The sequence below is a fragment of the Tachypleus tridentatus genome, chromosome 9 (assembly GCF_004210375.1).
Source record: "Tachypleus tridentatus isolate NWPU-2018 chromosome 9, ASM421037v1, whole genome shotgun sequence".
NCBI lineage: Eukaryota > Metazoa > Arthropoda > Merostomata > Xiphosura > Limulidae > Tachypleus > Tachypleus tridentatus.
This window is the reverse complement of record NC_134833.1, coordinates 124,788,530-124,810,042: the sequence shown is the minus strand read 5'-3', so window position 1 is coordinate 124,810,042 and position 21,513 is coordinate 124,788,530. Positions and strand designations below refer to the sequence as shown.

The 21,513-nt window shown below is 32.4% G+C and overlaps 1 protein-coding gene across 4 annotated transcripts in view; it reads right to left on the bottom strand.

The window, feature by feature from the left end:
• Nucleotides 1-5,430: 5,430 nt before the first annotated feature.
• Atg6 (Beclin-1-like Atg6) overlaps nt 5,431-21,513 on the bottom strand; it is a 34,991-nt gene continuing 18,908 nt past the window's right edge. Inside the window, exons 10-16 of one of the 4 annotated variants that reach the window (XM_076457033.1) lie at nt 20,539-20,627; nt 14,274-14,345; nt 12,245-12,283; nt 10,291-10,333; nt 9,373-9,422; nt 9,082-9,135; nt 5,431-7,525 (exon numbers count right to left, since the gene is read on the bottom strand). In XM_076457033.1, coding sequence (XP_076313148.1) covers nt 7,420-7,525; nt 9,082-9,135; nt 9,373-9,422; nt 10,291-10,333; nt 12,245-12,283; nt 14,274-14,345; nt 20,539-20,627 — 453 coding nt within the window. In that variant the 3' untranslated portion in view covers nt 5,431-7,419. Of the gene's footprint in view, nt 7,526-9,010; nt 9,136-9,372; nt 9,423-10,290; nt 10,334-12,244; nt 12,284-14,273; nt 14,346-20,538; nt 20,628-21,513 lie in introns of all 4 variants that reach the window. The other 3 variants (XM_076457034.1, XR_013014535.1, XR_013014536.1) reach the window with 3 other exon arrangements.

Here is a 21,513-nt window from a genome sequence, read left to right as displayed (position 1 = left end):
TGACCAAGCAAGCATACCTTCAAATTTTCAATCCTTTCATTAGATAATTTGGCAAGTTGCAATGGTTTTCTTACCATGAGTTCCTCCATAACAGGACATCTTAATTGTTGATATTTCTTTCTCACTACCAGCCACAATGAATGGAAGAGGAGACAATGTTATTCTTGCATCCTTGCTGCCAAAGTATTACTTTTCCAGGTATCTTTTCTTCTTCTTGCTCCTCAAGAACAGCATGGGAATATTTGATTTTGTTTTCTTCATCTGTCCACCAGATACAGTTATTGGTACATGTTCTCCACATTTGATCAAGTCCTTTCTGCAGAAACTCGTTGGTAATATATGATTACAAATTATTGATGCATACTGTACATATTGAGTCTTGTAGTCTGACATACTGAACTACTGTATAACCAGATATAGTCCGGTTCAGCTGGATCTGTGTGGCTTTCACGCCACTGCAGTACAACAGAGACATACAATCTTCTTATTTATACTATGTTGTTTCATCATTTTGTTGTATATAATTTTTCCTTATGACCCTAAGACACTTTTCTTACCTGTTTATGTGTGAATTCATACTTGTAAATTAACATGGATTGCAAACCACTCTACCTATTCTTATGGACATTCCATCAATTCAGCAGCTGGTAATGGGTCATAGATGTACCCTTCTAAGGGCATAGCTTCATACCTAGTCATTAACATCTTCAGAGAACATCTGGTAGACTGCTGCTCATTATGCAGTATATTATCTTTATGTATAGCAGGTGATTCTCCTAGTCAATTTGACTATTTTCATCACATGCTATAACTTACCAGTAGCAAGTGAGATCTTGTAAACTAATCTAGTGGGTCCTTTCCAATGTGCTGAGACACACATGGCAATAGAAACACAATGATACATGTCATCATTTCTACCAACCTAGTCTACACAGAAATACAATATACTTCTTTCCTTTTAAATTATTACCATGCCATCTATATATGCACTCTAATAAAAGTTGAATGATTACATTCTTTAACATGCAAAACGCTGGCCATAGTCTCAATGGTTGCTTTAAGGAGCATGCATCTCTCATATCTGTAAGATGTTTGGTAATGTTTATTTTCTCAAGCTATCTGTTCCAACAAACACATGGGCAAATCCATGAGTAACAGCTCGAGCTTTCTTTGTCAACCTGCACCATCTTTAAAAAGATTTACTCACCACTGCATACTTGTTTCAGTATGTCACAACACTGGCTATGCTACTTGTTTCAGCTACTTCTCCCTCATGTGCTCTCCCAGTGATTGTTGCAGCCAGTACCTCTACATCTTGTTTGCCAAAACAAAAACCAACAATCAGAATGTATCTTAGTCTCATAGATAAAATTGTTTCAGAAAGCATTGCTTGGTTTGCAGCAAGAATGCAGTACATTTCAATCATTGTTTCAACCACAATATTAGCTGGTGGTGCAGCCTGAGATTGTATCCATCATGGATCACAACATATCCATTGTCTTTATACATATATTAATAAAAATATTGTGGTTTCAACACAGTATTGCACTTGCATAAGCTACACTAGCAAATAACTTCTGTAGCACATCCAAGATTAAAAGTACTGATATTTGAGCCAAGATCTGCTGGAACTCTTACCAATCTTTAGCTTTTAATTTTACCATTAACAGAGATATGAAGCCAAGTTTTTACCTTATGCCAACTTCCATTCATGAGTAAATTAGTCTATGTTTACTAATCGAAGTGATGGTTTATTGCCCTTGTAATAACCACTTATGGTGTTGTATTGAAAATTTAATCAAACAACTTCATTATCAACATATGTCAGTAAGCTTGACACAAGAGTTCATATGTTTACATTATACATGTTTTAACTTCTTAATTTCAAAAACACAAATTATCAATCTTCACTTACTATGTTGCTTGATTTGTGTAAGCTGCAGCAGTTTACAACCAATTAGAAACACAAACTATACAAAACTACAAGCAACAATCTATATTTTCTAACTACTTCATTTGTTATTGAGAAATTTGTCAGTCACATGTAAAATACCCCCTGACTTCTCAGATTGTTAGTTAATCAACTTTTCTTATACACAAAGCTGACTACCTTTCTTTCGGTTTCATTGAAAAAGTTATTCATTTGGTAGAAATGTCTTGTTATAGGATCATTGTGCTATTGCTCCAAAACGTATTTTTTAACCTATTTATAGATCACTTATAAAGCCAGATTAATTATAGTACTTTTAACAATATTCTATTCCAGTGACTGATATATTTTTCATGTTCTAAAATGCATACCTAAAAACTAAGTTAATTATTTTTTGGACATCCAAATTTCTAAGACTAAATGAGGCTTAAGGAAAAAAACAGTTTTAAGTGCGAAAATATAGGAGTACTACAAATACATATTTTTTATATATATATTTTATTTATTGTTTTTAGATGTTATTTAACAATAATTAAAATGTAAACATTAAAAATTTATCAACTTAGCCTAACAAACTTAAAGTAACAGTTACAGAAGTTTCAGACAAAAGTCATTCAATTATACACATCTAATGTTTCACATGATATTTGTGTCACAGTTTGCCAGAAACAGCCAATTTTTCCTGCTATGATTCAATACTTTGTTGCCAGTCAGTACAAGGTACTGTAGTAAAACCATAAAAGTGAACACGTTATAAGGTTCAAACAAACTGGTTATAATGTTTAAAAAAACTTGCAGAGTTCTGTGAAGACACACATATTAAATTCATATTTATAGTATGTACGTAATTTCTCAATCTTGGATTGGTCAGGTTCACTGACCTGTTCTGAAAGTTAATTATAACACAAGATCAAGAGCACTTAGAAGTGCCTCCATCACTTAAGAACACTTAATTTGTATGCTCTAGTTTCACTTACATATGTGAAGCATACTCCATTCTGTAAATATTTATTTAATCACTACACTTGAAAAAACATACACAGTTGTTTTCTCTCAAATTAGAGGCCAAACTTGGCTGCATTTATGGCCTGTCTTGTCCCCTTAACAAATTACTTTATTTATTTGAAAAATATGCATGGTGTATCTCTATACAACAATATGACCCTCCATCCACATCACTGGTCTGTCTATACAGCAAGTTTATGATGCTGTTTCCACTTGTTTGGCAATCAGTTGGGGAGAGCTGAGCTATCATACAGTATCTATAGATTTGGAACATCATTTGAGCTTTCCATAATGCAGGATCAGTACATTTAGATACTGCATTTTCAACAGAATTACTGAAGTTACTGCTGCAGGCTTCTTTCACTTGGTGCCACAGATACAGCTTCAGTTAGAAATGTATCTCTAATTCTCACTTGGCATTGCATAGCCAATGGAAAGTTCCTCCATGATTGTATCAACAAGAATGTTTTCAAAGTGATTGGCTGTCAGATAAAGACATGCTTTACAATGTACCTGTTGCACCTCATCAGCATATTCAACTACATTTTAAAATCCTTGAAATCTGCCCAATACATGGTTATGTTTTTATTGGGTCAAATCAATACTGCAACTCTGTGATAATGGTTTTCTAGCTAGAAAATTGCACATGTTCCACATATTCTATATTTACTAGTGCTGACCCATAAAAACTAAGCAGCAGATACAGTCATTTGTTCTTGGGTACATATGGGTACCTGAAAAACTGTTTATGGAAGCAATCTAAATGTTCCTTTTCTGAACCTCTCAAATAATGGAGGTAAATGTGTTTCTCCTCACTACTTCATCCCAGCTGTACCATGGTCAGCCTACTCTCTCTTATGTCATTCTGTAGGATTGACCTCAGAATCAGTATCAATGCTGGTATTGGCATCTCTATGGCAGCTTGAGTTCTTACGCCAAATGTTAAAATCACACTCATGTTCATTTAATCAATGTATTGTCAAAGCATCATCAGGTTGCTCTATCAATACCATTAAAAACTACACACATTCATTTTTTTAACTCATTAACATTTCATACCTTGATGTTTCTATCATCATGAAACAGAAGAATTTTGAATTAAAACATTCTATAATTCTAACAAATTGGGTCAATTTTAGGTGCCATCTGCACTTAAAAGTGTGTTAAACACGAAATTGAGAGCTTTCAATCTGCTTATACATATACCACAGAAATGGCCATGAGCAAGGTGCTTGAAAATGCAAATTGTGATCATAAGTCATAATAAACTCTGTATATGCACTTTAGAAACCTCTAAAGATCACACATCTAGATATCACAAAGAAATCTCTAAAAGCCACATCTAGAACATTAATATTGCAAACTTCAATAAATTAATACCAGACTAGAAATATCTTACATTCACTCCTCTAAAAAATTTTAGAAATATCTGTACTTATCATGAAGTGTTATTAACATGACATCTATACATATCATAAAACTTTATATTCACAGATATTAAACCTCTTAAAACTTCACATTTACACATATTTGAAACTTCAATAAAGTATACATATCCACATACTACAATTCTCTACGGATCCCACAATTATGTATATTGGTAACATCTAAATCTCTCATCTATTCGTGTTACACAAACTTTTAATGACCCTACTTCTTAACATATTGGACATGTCTTAAAACCACAAATATACACACTAGAAACTTCTGTGTTTCTCATATATACACATTTCAGTCACTTCTAAAGAGCACAAATCTACACATATACACATACAGCAAATGTCTGAAGTTCACACACTGACATGTTAGAAACTTTAAGGGACCATTTATAGATAATTAAAAACCTCTATAAAGTTTATATGCATACAGTCAAAATGCTTGAAATCACAAATAGTAAATATGTAGGTATAGTAGAATATAAAGTAAACCCTATAAAACCACACATTTATACATATCAGAAACCTCCAAAACCTAACTGTCTATGAATAATACAAACCTCTCAAGACCACATTGAAATATATAACAAACCTCTTTAGACCACATTGAAATACATAAAAACCTCTCGAGGTCAAATTGAAATACATAAGAAATCTCTCAAGACCACTCTGGTATACCTAATAAAGCTCTCAAGACCACACTAATGTACTTAATAAGCCTCTTAAGACCACACTGATGTACCTAATAAACCTCTCAAGACCATACTGGTGTGCCTGGCAAACCTCTCAAGACAACACTGGTGTACATAACAAACCACTTAAGACCACTCTGACAAGCATAACAGACTTCTTGTGACAGCACTGACATACATAACAAACCTCTAAAGACCACACTGACATATATAATAAATCTTTTAAAACCACACTGGCATACATAAATCTCTTAAGACAACATATAAATTCATTCAGAAGCTCAAAGCACAACTTTTATTCAGAAATTTCATAAGCTTAAGCCAAACACTATTTTTCTTATTAAATAAAATATCAATTGCTACACAATTTTCATGTCTCCAATTTACTTTATTAATTAAAGTTCTATTCAGATAGGTAATACTAAGACTTGGTTATTATAGATTAACATTTTCTTGTGGAGATATTGACACATTTATTTAATTACATTACACAAAAATGAAACAGTTCATTTTTCTTAAACTGATTTTCATAATATACATTTTGAAATGTTCACATGTAACAGTGAGTAGGTTTGGTTATCAAAGTGGAAATTCTTAGGTTCTTTTCTGTACATATCACAGCAGATTTTATTTTCCTGTTTTCGCTGTATTTGTTTTGAGTAAAAATGCAGTGATTCCCACAGATCATTTAGAAAATCTCTGTGCAAATTATAATATAAATCAAACATATTCACAGCAAGTCAAGGATATGATCCATTATAGAAGAAAGATCCTACCCAGAATATTTACATAAAAGTCCAAAGGATTTTATCCAATCACATAAAACATAATTACAGAATATTACTACTCAAGCAGGTCAATACTATCATTCAAATGTATATATGACACATGTAGTTCAAATGTGATGAAAATGAACATACGGTAATTCAAAAGTTTCACAAAAATTTACACAACATAATGCAAGATTACAGCAGTTTGTTATTCTTAGAAATGTACATACAACATGTAGCCAAATATTTCTATATGAATGTACATAGTGTAATGCAAGGTTACAAACTTTACCACATGTAACTTTTCATTTCTTTACAAACATACCTAGCGCCATTTTATATTACACTAAGACAATACCATGTTGAAAATTTACATTATGTTAACCTATGTTATCATACAAACGAACAAAGTGAAATTTAAAGTTACAATAGCTCAACTTTATATTCAAAATGTGCATACTGTAACCCAACGTACCCTGTACAACACAAGTAGACTGTGTACCACAAAGTCACGTATATAGTGCCTCAAGATTTTGATACAAATGTATACACTGTAAAACATTACAATGCAGCTTGATACACAGGAACTCAAAAGTAAATTAAATTATGTAAACAAATGTTGGGGAATGACCTTTCTGCACTACTTTTTTTTAAAATCCAAGTAAGAAATAAGGATATGTGAAGTCAGGCATATGGTACATAGAGCATATAAAAGACACACAAAATATATCATGAAATAATTTAATGTAGTAATGATTGTAATAATTTTAAATTACATTCCATTAATTTTGTGTAATTTGTAGAGATCATTTATTTGACATTAGTAATGCTTATACCATTTACATTAAAACTAAACAAGACTTATAAGTTACATAACTAATATAGACCAGATAGTTAAGTTATTGACAAGATAGCTGTGTAAAGAATTTCACATAATGGTCAAGTAATTGATAAGAAGAATGTTCTACTAATGGACTAAATGATATGATTAGTACATCAAGTAACTCATAAGAGGAATGGTGATTAAAAGTTTGATAGGCTAAGTCATGTGAATACTACAGATCAAGTAAGTTGAAGTAACTGATAACAGGAATGATGTTGAAGTTATGTGATTACTATAGTTCAAGCATCTGACAACAGAAGTACTTTTTAAATTCTTGACTGAATTTACATCATCAGTATTATTCAAGTAGTTGTTACTAAACAGTATAACTACACGGGAGTTACGTTTATATATTTCTAATTCAAAAAATACTTCACAGGTAACTTCCTGGAAATTTACACACGTAAGCTAAACATAAGAAAAATATGCTTAATGTCTCGTAACCTACTCTACTCTTATATTATCAAATAATCATAAAAATAATGCTAATCAATGGTTCACTTTCCATCAGGTGAATAAATATAAATAATGAGTTTGAAAACTATAGTTTAAGTAAAAAGATTGTATGTAGTTCTAATATCAAGAGTTTAAGAAACAACTAAAGCAGGTTGTTTAAAAAAATTGTAATTGATTATTGTAAGGTATTACAAAAAATACAAGTGTTTTATTTCCTGTCCTCCATTCCTTGTCATCAGGAACTACATCATTTATTGTCAAATTGTGAAGACACCCAAGCCAATCCCCACTTCAGGTTTGTCAGCATGAACTTCAGAGCTTTTGTCCACTGTTCTTCAGAGTTAAATTGGATTCTACACAAGATAAAACCACTCTTTTTTCTAATTGTTTTTAGACATATTGATTTTAAAATCATATCCACAACAGAAAAGGATGTGATTCTATTACCTACTATAAATTCTTTAAACAGTAAGTTGTAAGAGAGATATTACTACCAAACAGAGTAACATAACTATTACTGTCTTTATTTTGCAGAATAAGATGTACCAGTGGTTGTACTCCTGACTACATACTCCTATAAATATATTTCAGACAGGTTAGTAATTGCATCTTCCACAACCTACATCACAGGAATAGAATGTAACAATGATTAAGTCTTCTGACATTGAATTATTTTGCACAGTAGGCAATAATATAATGTTTTTACATTTGAAGTGACCTACAAGATATACAAGTAATAAATCTGAAAGTTACTTCAAAATTATTCAGTAGAAGTGTTACAGTGAACTATAGCTGTTTTCAACAACTTCTATTCATTAGAACAGTAGTTTCTATGAAATACAGGGAGTAATGAGACAGAAAGGTAAACACCCAACACAGTGTAAAAGTACACGAATAACTAATATAAAAATCAGTTCAAAACATGAAATTAAAACAGAAATACTAGTTGTGCCTTCACTAAATACTTCACAGAAAGATAAAAAATGTACTAGTGATCGTTTTTATTAATTATTTTGCAGAATAAGATGTACCAGTAGATTAGTTCTACTAATTATTTTGCAAAATATGATATACCAATGCTTGTGTTCTACTTATTACTTTACAGAATAAGATGTGCCAATGGTTGTGTCCTAATTATTACTTTACAGAAAAGATGTGCCAATGGTTGTGTCCTCATTATTACTTTACAGAATAAGATGTACCAATGGTTGTGTCCTAGTTACAACTTTACAGAATAAGATGTACCAATGGTTGTGTCCTCATTATTACTTTACAGAATAAGATGTACCAATGGTTGTGTCCTAGTTATTACATAAGATGTACGAATGGTTGTGTCCTCATTATTACTTTACAGAATAAGATGTACCAATGGTTGTGTCCTCATTATTACTTCACAGAATAAGATGTACCAATGGTTGTGTCCTCATTATTACTTTACAGAAAAGATGTGCCAATGGTTGTGTCCTCATTATTACTTTACAGAATAAGATGTACGAATGGTTGTGTCCTCATTATTACTTCACAGAATAAGATGTACCAATGGTTGTGTCCTTATTATTACTTTACAGAAAAGATGTGCCAATGGTTGTGTCCTCATTATTACTTTACAGAATAAGATGTACGAATGGTTGTGTCCTCATTATTACTTTACAGAATAAGATGTACCAATGGTTGTGTCCTCATTATTACTTTACAGAATAAGATGTACCAATGGTTGTGTCCTAATTATTACTTTACAGAATAAGATGTACCAATGGTTGTGTCCTAATTATTACTTTACAGCCAAATTCTATCAATGGTTGTGTCTTCTAGTAATTAAATTGTAGAATAAGATGTACCAGTGGTTGCGTCTTCTCCAAATGAACTTACAGAATAGGACAGAACAATGGCTGTACGTTCAACAACTCACTTTATAGAATAAGCAATACCAGTGGTTGTATCTTCTATTTTTCCTTTCTCCATTCTGTTGAATAAAAAAACATTAGGGATAGTAACTAATGTTAAGATAACAACAAACTTAAGATAATAATGCATAAAGTGAGAAACATTTAAGAACATAGATTTTTGTGGAGAAATATATTAATAGAATTTTGTTACATATACATTGTTTTTTTTATAACATAAATATTACTTACAGTATTGAATACTATTTAGCACATACATCTGAAAAAAGTAAGCATTTCACAATGAGTTTGGTTACCTGTAAGGTAAACAAAAGCCTGTGTCTCCCTTTTCTACTTCTTCTTTGAACTGAAAGATAAAGAAATTACATAAGGCTGTACTTGTTCAGCAAGTACATGTATCTTATGATGACAGTCCAGAAAAGTACTTTACAATAAACAAGTAATCTTGCACAGAATAAAATGAACTATCCTGCTAATAAACAGAAACTGAAATTAGTGGTGTCGAGAAAACCCAGTTGTAGAGAAAAATATATGCAAAAACGGCTCGTTTGGGTTGAGAAAATATTTTACGTAGAAGAGCGAACAACGTTTCGACCTTCTTCGGTCATTGTCACTCTTCTACGTAAAATATTTTCTCAACCCAAACGAGCCGTTTTTGCATATATAGAAACTGAAATTGCACAGGGAGTGAAACTGGGACCTCACAAATGCTAAACACACTCTGATGTCTATTTATTGTTACAGTTTATGTAATGTAATAATAATATATACCAACAACAATTTCTAATATTTACTCCCATAGCTATAACAGTGAACTAGGATTTAGTGCTAAAAAGTAAAATCAATTCACTGCAATACCTTTTAAAGATTACAAATTCTGACTGTTTTTGTATTAAACAATCAAAACCTTTGCTTTACAATTTGATACTGTCTTCACATAGCTGAGACTGTCTAACGACCCTCTTTTATATTGTGTGAAAGATCTGTAGTCATAGCAAATGAGAACTTAGACTTTATTTACTTTTATAAAATTTGTTATGACTAGAATGAAGCAAAATATCTGCAACATTGTTTTTCCAGAAGTTTTATACTAATAAGCACTACCTGTACGTTTCTTTTCACAATAGAAGATAAATACTAAATTTGTTACGACTACAAAGATACAAAGTATTTGCAGTTATGGTTTTTCTAAAAATTCATAATAACAGCATTACCTGTTGTAAGCAGTCCAGAAAAGCTACCATAGCTTGGTCAAATCTGTATTGAAACACATTTTATACAATATATACAGCATACGTTTGTTATACTTCATACAAATTTTGACATTTTAAATCTGTACCAACACTAAGTTCTTAAGCTAGAAGATTATAATGTGTTGCTCCAGCTCTGATGACAATATATTATAATGTGTTGCTCCAGCTCTGATGACAATATATTATAATGTGTTGCTCCAGCTCTGATGACAATATATTTCTACTCCAAACATCCTGCTTTTATAAGAAACCTGTTCAATTTAATATTTTGTTCTTAATTTCACTGAAGATCTTTATGTAAACAAACTAACCAAAGTTTCTACAGCAAACACACTGACAATAAAACAAGTTTTAAAAAATCCATCTATTTATCAACAGCGTTATTTCAATGATAAACTATAGAAAGTTCAGGCATTTAATTAATATATTTTATTCATACACAAAATATTTTCATTATTCAAACACATATGATATCCATGACTAACAGATATAATTTTACATTTAACTTACCTAATATCCATAATTTATATATATTATGTACCTTTTATCTTACACAATATTACTACTAGCAGTTTATTTCTATCTTAAATAATATCCATGATTGGGTGAGGGAAATATACTTTACTTTACACAGAGAATCTGATTTCCTTGTAAAACCATTCAGCCACCATTATTTAGGCTTAAGAACTATTCAATACAAATTGACCTTATAACAGTGGTTGAGTATATTATATTAATAATACTCTGGAGCCTCACCACATAATTGCAGTCCATATTACCACAACCATTCATGCCCTACTTGATGAACATGCATTTTGGCAATAGTCCTGCAGTGTAGTTTCCACTGCAAAATGCTCCTTTATCAGACTGCCACATTTAAAGTACTAAACTCCTTCCTGTTTGTTTACCTTAATCCATTTAAGATATGAGGACAGTTGTTTCCCAGTGTCCATTTAAACAGTTCAATTTCAAAAAAACGCATAAGAGCAACATCTGGTAGTTTGACTTGTGTGTCTTTATGCGGTTGTTGTTTTGAATTAAGCACAATGCTACGGAATGGGCTATCTGTGCTCTGCCCACCACGGGTTTCAAAACCCGGTTTGTAGCATTGTAAGTCTGCAGACATACCACTGAGCCACTGGGGGGCATCTTCATATGGAATAGCACGAATATCCGTTTCATCTTCTGACTGCTTGAGGTACGTGATGGTTGACTTGCAATTATAAATGGAATGTTTACCTTGGTAAACTCAAACCCTCTTGGTTTCATTTCTAAACAGAAATTCTTCTCATTTATGTTGCATACTTTTGTCTTTCATAAGAGGGTAGTTTTTGTCACTAATGTTGTGTTTATGGATTTTCATCTGTTACAAGACAATGCACTTTGCTAACCAAGATTAGAATGGTTGCAAGTCTTTTTCCTTATGGCACTGGTTCCCTATATTGACTCATACTCTTTTGTTTTCCAATGTCATTAAATATAAAGGATAATTTATTTTGGAAATCCTAAATCCTTGATCTGAACTCATCTTTATGATCTGAATGTATGAACATTTTGAATATAAAAGAGCTATTACATAGCCATTCCAAAAACAATCAATTTTTGGTGGCATCACACTACCTACTAAAAAGTAAATGTAGTTCTGATACATTCCTTTCCACTATCACTTTATATGAGCTGTGGTATTCATAGAACTAGTTAATTGGAATATTTAAAATTGTCTTAATATAATATACTAAGCCCTAAATATTCTCTAACAAAAGATTTTTCAACAAATAATGTCACCTATCAAACATTTTTAATTACAGAAAAAAAGTTTTACCCAATGAAAAAATTGATTAATATTTAAAACTAAATTAATTTTAGCTTTCATAATAAAATACTACATTAAAAGTAATCTACAGAACGTACTTACTTTGTATCCCAGAAAAACTTAAAACCACCAGATCCATATCTGAAAGACAAGATTTAAGCATAACAATAAGGTTTTAATGATACCACTATAAAGACTAAATAAATAGTAATTAATGAAACATTAATTCTGTAACAATTTTTCCTAACCAAATATGTTACATTTTACAAAAACTTAAATTTGTATATAACAAAGAAATCTATAATTCAGAAGCCATTATTATCATCTTCAACTTTAAAAAAAAAAAAACTTGCACTACTAAGGTGACAGTAGAATAATTTAAACTACTAGATTATATATTCCTTAACACACACTACATTAAGAGTTTAAATTTTCTACACTGTATTTCTGATAGATACTTATCTCCACTCACATAAATAGCTAATCTTGTTTATTGCTGCCCTCTATATGCAAAAAATGTGTGTGCATGCCACAAGCCTTTTATCTCCCCATTTGAAATTGACTGATTTCAATGTATCTCTCATGAAAGTTATTAGCCAACAGGAGTGTCACATACTCTCTTGATGCATGTGACTCCCACTATTCAATTCTACTGAATTATCACCTCAAGTTTTGGCAGAAGATGGAAGCACAAGTTTTAAATGGGATAGAAGGTTAGAAAGTGTGAGATGAGGTAAGCACCAATTGAAATATTACATTACCTCCTCTTATATAAATAGCTAGAATCCCACACTGAACAGCTGGAGATACCGCTGTAAGGGACGGAAAAAAAATATCCTCCAAAAATGTCTAAAGGACACTCCCTAAAATGAAACAGTCAGATTCTAAGATATGATATGGGGGTATTGCACCACTTTTGAACCAGGTATGCTCTTCATCCATCATAGAAAGATGTTGTATATATTGGTGGAAAAACAGAGAAGCACATCCAAATGGGATAGAACTAAGGTCAGATAGTGATTCAAACAATACAGTATTTATGAATATCTAACACTGAAAATATAAAAGCAAGTAAAATTAAAGGATGTGTCTTGGATGTAGAGTAGCTGAAGCATGACAGACTACACATAGCAAGTCAACTATATCCCAAACCCATACCTGTGGGAATCAACATCCACATGGTAGTTGGATGAGGATCATACCATCAGTAAGTCAACTACAATCCAAAACCTGGCTACCAGGTACTGACTTCCATGTGGGGGTAGGAATGAGGATCATAATGGTAACAAGGAAACTACAATAGCTCACGAGTGAGTACAGTCTCGGTTAGGCCAATTTTAAAAATAATTCCATCACAAGGATGAATCAACAGGCAGTGTACATTGCATGGCCATGGAAATATAATATGCAAGTTGATGTGGCCTTACATTGCAAATTTGGTCAGCTATATAATAAATGTTCATCACTACTTACCACAGAACAGGACTTAAACTATGAATAATAATGAAAAGGGAGAAAGGCCCCTGAAAAGAAATAAATAATAAAAAAACCTTACCCAGTCAGTGTCTCATTGCAGTTTGAAGAAGGATTACAGGGAAAAGATGATAGCTCATTGAGAAAGAAACCACGATCCTATGCAACTAGTGAAAGGATGTGACATGGCTGATTGAGGAACAACTTGAAGATGAAATGTCAATGAAAAGGTAAGGTATCAAATTTTATGGAAAGAAACAAGAAAAAATGAGAGAAAACTGACAATAAGAAATAAGCCAATCAAATTAAAAGCTGAAGAAAGATCATGAACAGAGGATGGTTATAAAGGAATAAAGAGGCAGAAAAGGGCACCATGGAAGGAAGTCATGCAAATGGATATAACAGCGAAGAACATACACAGGACACAGAAATCTATCCAGATCAGACTGATGATATGTGGAATGATAAAAGAGTACATGAAACACTGATGGCAAATAAATCAAATATACAGCAAAAAAAATTGCCTGCCCAAATTAATTCAGGCAAATATTTTTTTACACACGAAAGGCATCTAAATTTTCTCGGACAAATCACGGAAGGGGTTAAATCATAATTTATATTTACGTTTAAAGTCATAAAAACAAAATTATCAACTTACAAGGGTAATTCCTTTGACCTGTCCTCTATTGATTCAAGAAAAGAATGATTTCCATAAGGAACCAGTCTATACCTAAAATATTCAAGACAAAATTTGTCAATAGTAAAATTACTTTACACAATATTCATACCTAACAATTTCAAAAAGTATAACAAATAATCATCATTTCAACTTGTTGATAATTCTTTAGGTAAATAAACAAATATTACCTATATAATAAAATCTAATATGAGACAAATTTACTTTATACATTCTCAAACATATTTCTGAAATATATTTACTTTTTTTTAACTTAACCATTTCCAGGTACAAGGAGGACATGCATAAGTTATATGTTTAAAACAGTGAGATAAATAATATATGTTAACATTTTCCTAAGCTGAACATGTATTTCTGATATATACTTATCTCTTTTTGTTTATACAGGTCTCTATTACTGCAAATTTTAGCTTGCCACTAGCCTTGATACTCCCACCTATTTCTGCATACTGACTTGCAAATGATTAATGCAGTAACCTTCACCAATAATGGGACACTACCCCTATTGTAACTAGCACCCTCTCTATCTTTGCAGATTTTAACACCTTCAAGATAAGTCATTATACATCAAATCTCACCAGAAGTGGGGAGACTTGAGAATGGTAAGTATCAACTGGAATTCCACTTTCAGTTTAGGAAAATGTTAACTTCCAATTCAATATATTACCTCTTTTAACAAAAAGCTTTAATACCACATTAAACTAGTGGATGGCTAGTGAGAAGATAATCACCTTTTAAAAAGTGCCCATGGAATGTGAGAAAAATTAATAACAACACACCCATAGGAGGTCACAGCCAGGTATAATCTTAGCCCTTTATCATGTGTTGCTAAAAAAGGCAGAAACATAAAGGAAACCAAAGAAAAAACTGGAAATAATGAAACCCCCTTTATGTAGACTGGCCAGGGCACAACAGACCATAAAAGGAAATTCAATCTAAACCAACACCTAGAGCCATATGGCATTGTACACCAGGTCTGCGGTAGGAAAAGGGCCCTAAACCTTCCACTTAAAAGATGGGTAATGGCAGGGAAGAGGAGCTTCCACACAACAAAACCACCTCTGTTTGTGTGGGCATCTAACACAACTAACACAAGATCCTCCAGTAACTGACATCAAGCAGATATTAATAAGATGGAGAACTCAGTCCAAAACCTGATTCATTGAGGAATTATCAAATCCATGGTACAAGGAGGGTACCTACAAACACATGCGAGAAATTTATGTGACAGGTCTGGTTTAAACTAACACCTAATTCCTGGGAACTGACATCCAGTAAATGGTAGGAAAAGGGTGCTCCAGCTTCATCTGGAGGTTAAACTGTAAAATAAATACACTACAGCAGAGTGCAATATTCAACATCTGCAGGCATCTGGAATTATACATCAAGTCTGAGGTACAAAGGGCATCATGCAATCTAACCCAGCAGATGCCAACACCTACTCTCAAATGAATGGTATTTTGCACACTTAAGAGAACAAGCCTCCATAATCCATCATCCCAACAGCTAAAAACTGGTAAGCACTAAAAACTCCTACATCCAACTAGAAGAAGTAGAGAAAAAATGTGTTGGAGAGCCCAGAGTACCACAGCACCAGGAACAGTGCAATGGGTGACTGCAATACACTATTTTAATTCTTTCAGCATGGGCTCAGTCACTGGGACTGATCTCTTAACCACTTTGGCTTATTATTATTTTCATGGTGTAACTTTTAAATTAGTAAGCTTATATAAACAAAATTTGCTAATTATCAGTAAACATTATAATTCTTTCATATGCAAAATATCAAAATTTTTAATTAAATATTAAAGTTTGTTAAGCAGTGTTTTTCTCATGCCCTTTTTTTCATTTCACATGTTGCCTATCCAACACGTAAAGTAATTTTTCATTTTAAGACTAAAAATATATTTTGCATCAGAATATTTTCAAATTTTACATGAAAAGTCTTTGTATTGTTCAGATATTTATCAAGTGTAGCTTAGAGAAAAAAAACTTTATATTTTATCTGTTATTTTCACAAATAAATCTCTGCATTGGTTTGGTAGATGTGACCAATCTCACAACCATCATAAAAAATTAGGAAATGAATAAAAATTACACTTATTTCATTCTAGAATGACAATAAATTATAAGCTAAAAATATAAATACTTAGATTAAATAGTTAAATCTCATAACATTATACATTTATATATATATTTAAAACTTTTATTACACTGACCTTTTGAACATGCCTGGTTAACAATAGTGAAGTTACAATGATGCAGCAAACATGCACTTATGTTACCATATCCAATAAAATAAAACTGACCATTAGGTTTTATAAAGTGATCTGTCCTTTAGTAGACTAGTATTTTGTAATATACAGTCACATTTCAATTACTGTACATTATGTATGTATATAAATTATTACTATTTAGAAATAAGTTAAACTTTTTGAAAATATAGAACAGTAAATAATGTAAAACATGCAATTATTTCTTTCAGGTACAATCTTTGTACTCAGTTGTTATGCCTTTTAAAATTTTGCACATAAAGGATATGAAATGAAATCAGTTTTTTTAGATTTTATGTATACAGTTGAATAACAAAAAAAAAATCATAAATTACTATATCAACACCAAAGAATTCCAAAATAATTTATTACACTTAGTAACAAAGCTGTATTTCAATCTAAGAAAATATGAAATTTTGAACAGAACATAGGCACAACCTACCTGCTGAAAAATTTGATTTGAAAGAATGAAACGATCTCCAAACACATTAAGATGGCTGCAAAAATCACTTGGGGGGACATTCTGAGCTTCTTATTAGTTATTCAGTTGTCATGTATTAAAGTAAGTGTATATAAGGGATCATTTCCAAAAATAGAGAGAGATGAACAGGGTCACTGTGTTTGATTTAGTACACAAGTGATATCTTTACTAAAAAAAAGATATGAGGTTCTTATTTTATATTCTAGCTGATCAAAACCAACAATTTGAGTTCCTAATTCATATAAAACAACATACTTAGTACTTTTGCATTACAAAAGTCTAACAGGAACTAGTGCCACATTCAACATACCTTGTGACACACAAAAATCAACGTTTAACTGTTCTTTTAATATTTACTTTTAAATTAAGAAATTGAATAATGTATAATACTAAAATTTGAATTATAATCTACAGTTTGACACTAAACTTATTAACATGAATTCATGTAATAGTAGTTCAATAAAATTTTGAATGCTAGTCAATAAACATTGTGACATGGCCTTTGACCTGTGACCCATCTGAAAAGAGTTGAAAGCAGAAAGATCACATCAATGGAGTTGATCAACCAACACCTGGCAGCATTTGGAATTGTATATCAGATACATGGTAGGAAGCCCCTCAGTGTCATGGATCATGAGAGGTAGGCAGTAATCTCTGTCTGCTTTACTCATGATAATTTATTAATGTATGGTTTAGGACAAACATACTTAAAAAAGCACAGACCGCAAGGGATACATACAAGCAGTCCTCCAGAACATCCTATCTTGACAGTGTGTGTAACATAGCCTTGTGATGTACTATGATATTGTATTTTGATGTAGCACATTGATAGAGTTGGCTAACCAACACTGGCAGCATTTGAAATTGTACAGCAGGTCTGCAGTATGAAGAGACTCAGTGTTATAGTCATCTAGCTTGGTACATGTACAAAGGTCATACAGTGTGGATTTAAGACAAAGTATATCTTGTCAGGTGACATTTTTCACAGAGAAGGATCCAAATATGCAAGAAATGTACCTGCAAAGAAAAACAAGTTAATGGAGTACTTACCACCACAGATAAACAATTACAGAACTGATTATATTCCCCAAAGGAAGGTGAAAATGTGTAGCCAGGGACATGATAAGATGATGGATCTGATGAAAAAATGCCAGGTAAATTAACTTGCAAATTCAACCCATTAAGGAAGAAATATAACATAAGAGGTGAAGAATCCACAGAACAAACAAATAGACTTGAGACCCTGAAAGAAAGCAGTACAACATATTATATATCATTGAAGAGCCCTGACAGGGCAAAGGAGGTTTATGAGATAAGTGCAGTTATAAAAGTTGGAAAAGGTGTAGAGAGAAAAATAACCTCTCTAGCACCCAAAGTCTTGGGGATAGAGGAGTGATCCAGAAAGACAAGAACATAAGAACTAAGAAAACAAAAATATGGGAAACATCAAATAGGAACACTTCAGAATAAGAATTCATGCATGCCAAGAAGAGCAGGAACAGGGACTTCAAGGTAAGATGATTTATAGAACATGAAGACATAAAGTGCAATGGAGGATGGAGAAAACATGGAAGATCATACAAAGGTGCAAATCCAGAAGGGAAGCAGGATGGAGAGAACAGGAAAAATGGAAGGAACAAAACAATGTGGTTAAGACTGGTAATTAGAAAATACAAGAACAGTTGGGAAACCAAAAAGTGGTAGATATGGGCACCTTAAAATCCCACAACAGAAGAAATCAAAAGGCCCCATTCAAAAAGTCAAGGCAAACATTATGGTATGTGAGAAACCATACAAGGGGAAGGGCTATATCTCCATAGTACTGACCAAAAATAGTAAGTTTTCCCATGTATGTATATAAACAGGACCAACAATGAAGGATGTTTCACACAAAAACCTGACCCTTCAGGTGATGGATAAGACAAATTCACACGTAAAGACAGAGTGCAAATTCAGATGTACGAGATGATCATATAAATATCAGAGTGAACTATCACCAATTGCCCCAAAGAGCATAAATGAAGTGAAGGAAAGCCATACAAACAGCAAGAATTTCCAAGAGTCTGATACGGTAAGAGGACTCAGAAAGAAAATGTTGCCCTGAAACCTCCTGAATGTTGAGATACAACTGGAGAGAGAAGCACCTGTAAAAAGTGAAACTTTGGATGAAAAGGAACATTCATGGTAGTATTGTGCAGATCCAACCACCAGTCAAAGGGACAGGGAGGAAGAACATCTAAGAGATCCCAATCAAGGTTCCATTTTCCTATCAAAACCCACTGACAATGATACATGATGGCAAGACCAAGAGGAAGGAGAGTTTCAAGACAAACCCATGTCTAAAAAAGATAGAGAGAAAACTGCTCGCATATTAGGAGGAAGAGAGGATGAGATGTTGCATGAAAAATATTCCATAGCTTGCAAATGAGATGGAATAGGTAAAGCTTGATAAGGAGCGAGATAAAAACACTCTCAGATGAACCACAAAATTGTGTGGGTGTGAGGAAAAAGCTGCTCTGCTTTGACAAGCCAACCCACCTTAACAGTGTCATGGAGAAGAAACTGAAGATGAAGGACTGAGTCATCTTGTGGGGATGCAAGAAGCAACCATATGTGCATAAAGTGGTGGAAACAAATACCCCTAAAATTAATCAGATGGGACCCAAAGAGGGAAGGAGACAGAACAGTGACACAAAAGTGGAGATGAATGGAAGTAAAGAAACATACTAACTAAAATGACTGTCAGAGCCCATGGATTGATTACCAAGGACCTCCAAACATCGTTAAATTTAAAAAGTCTGGCCCCCATCAGCACTGACCCGAGTGTATAACTCATAAAACTGAAAGAGGAAATAAAATAATTCATAACAATCTACAAAACAGAATGAAAATGGTAAAGAACAATGTAATTAAAGCAGAGAAATTAACAAAGTAAAAACTAGTGAACAACTGAATCAAACCATGAGTAAAAACAAATTTATTCAGCAAGACTGCCAATTATGATGTGGTTAACAGTTGCAAGATTAGATATGGCACTAGTATCAATGGGATTAGTGTCATGCTCCTATAGGTGGAAGATTGCTGCATAATTGTTTGAAAGTCAGTATGCAGACATAAATGGGAGTATCAAAACTACTGGCAAACAAACATTTACACCAATAGAAGGCAAAACAAGTCAAGAAAGCTTTTTGTGAAAGGAAGTAAAATATTGTGGTTATATGTGTCACACATGATGATATAATAAACAGTTATGTTATGTAGTGATTTTTATTGTATTATAAATCACAGAGTGACAAAAAAAATCAAATCAGTATTTTAAAATGTTCCATTCTTATCATGCCATGTGTTTGAAGTGTCAGTGTTTAAGATCAGGTGACTTATGTGTTATCAATAGTTTTATTAATGGAGAATCAAAGATGATATTATACCCAATACAGGATCTTAATGGACTAAACATTAAAAACTTTCAAACCTTTGAAATGTTAAGTTCATTTTCTTAGCTAATGAATGCAATAACAAAACTGTTTGGCCCCATGCTGCATTGATCTCCGTCCAGTCCACCTATGAATAAACGAGGAAATAGATTTTTAGTCTAAATTTTAGCTGTAAGTTTATGTTGCTTTAAAACTGTTATACTTTAAAATAACAAAAGACAGTAAGTTCATTAAATATTACATTGATCCCCCCAAAATGTAAATATAATGAAAATTAACCTGAGCCATAAAAATAACTAGCTTCACAGTTAACAAAATACTAATATAACAAATTAAAAATAAGCCTTTTTAAGATTAACTTCATTCAACCAAAATAACAGAGGTAAATAAATACATGTGGTTGATGAATGGACATGAATTCTCTCCTTTGCTGATCGTGAATACTTTAGTCAAATCTCTTTTTAAAAAAATAAACTTTCATTCATAACAGGGAGATTTCTGCAGACTACTACAGGAATATTTGATATTAAAACAAACACTGATTGGCTATTCACAAACTAGCATTTCCACTTTTCCTTTGAATATTTAGGGTATATCATCAGATTAAATTCCATAGACACAAAAAAACACTTGCTACTAGGATTTTAAAAAATATAACTGGTAATTCACGGATAGACTAAACACACAGTTACGTAATTTCTGTAGCAGAAAGACAAGTGTAGTGATTTATTATGGTGGAATAAAGTTGTCGTCAGATTGAAAATAAAAAACATTTCTTCTCTGAAAATAAAAAATGACAATTACTGAACTTAAGTGATGGAACTATTGCCTTTTCATGGAAGAGTGATATGTAGAAATAGATGATGAAAAAGATAAAAACTGTTGATAGTGAAAAATAAATGTACAACCAGTAGCAACAATGATTACGACAGGTACAACACTTTGCCAGGAAATCTTGGCTCTCTCAAATCAGAAAGAAATTTGTCTGAAAATGTCAAAGAAGCAATCAAAAT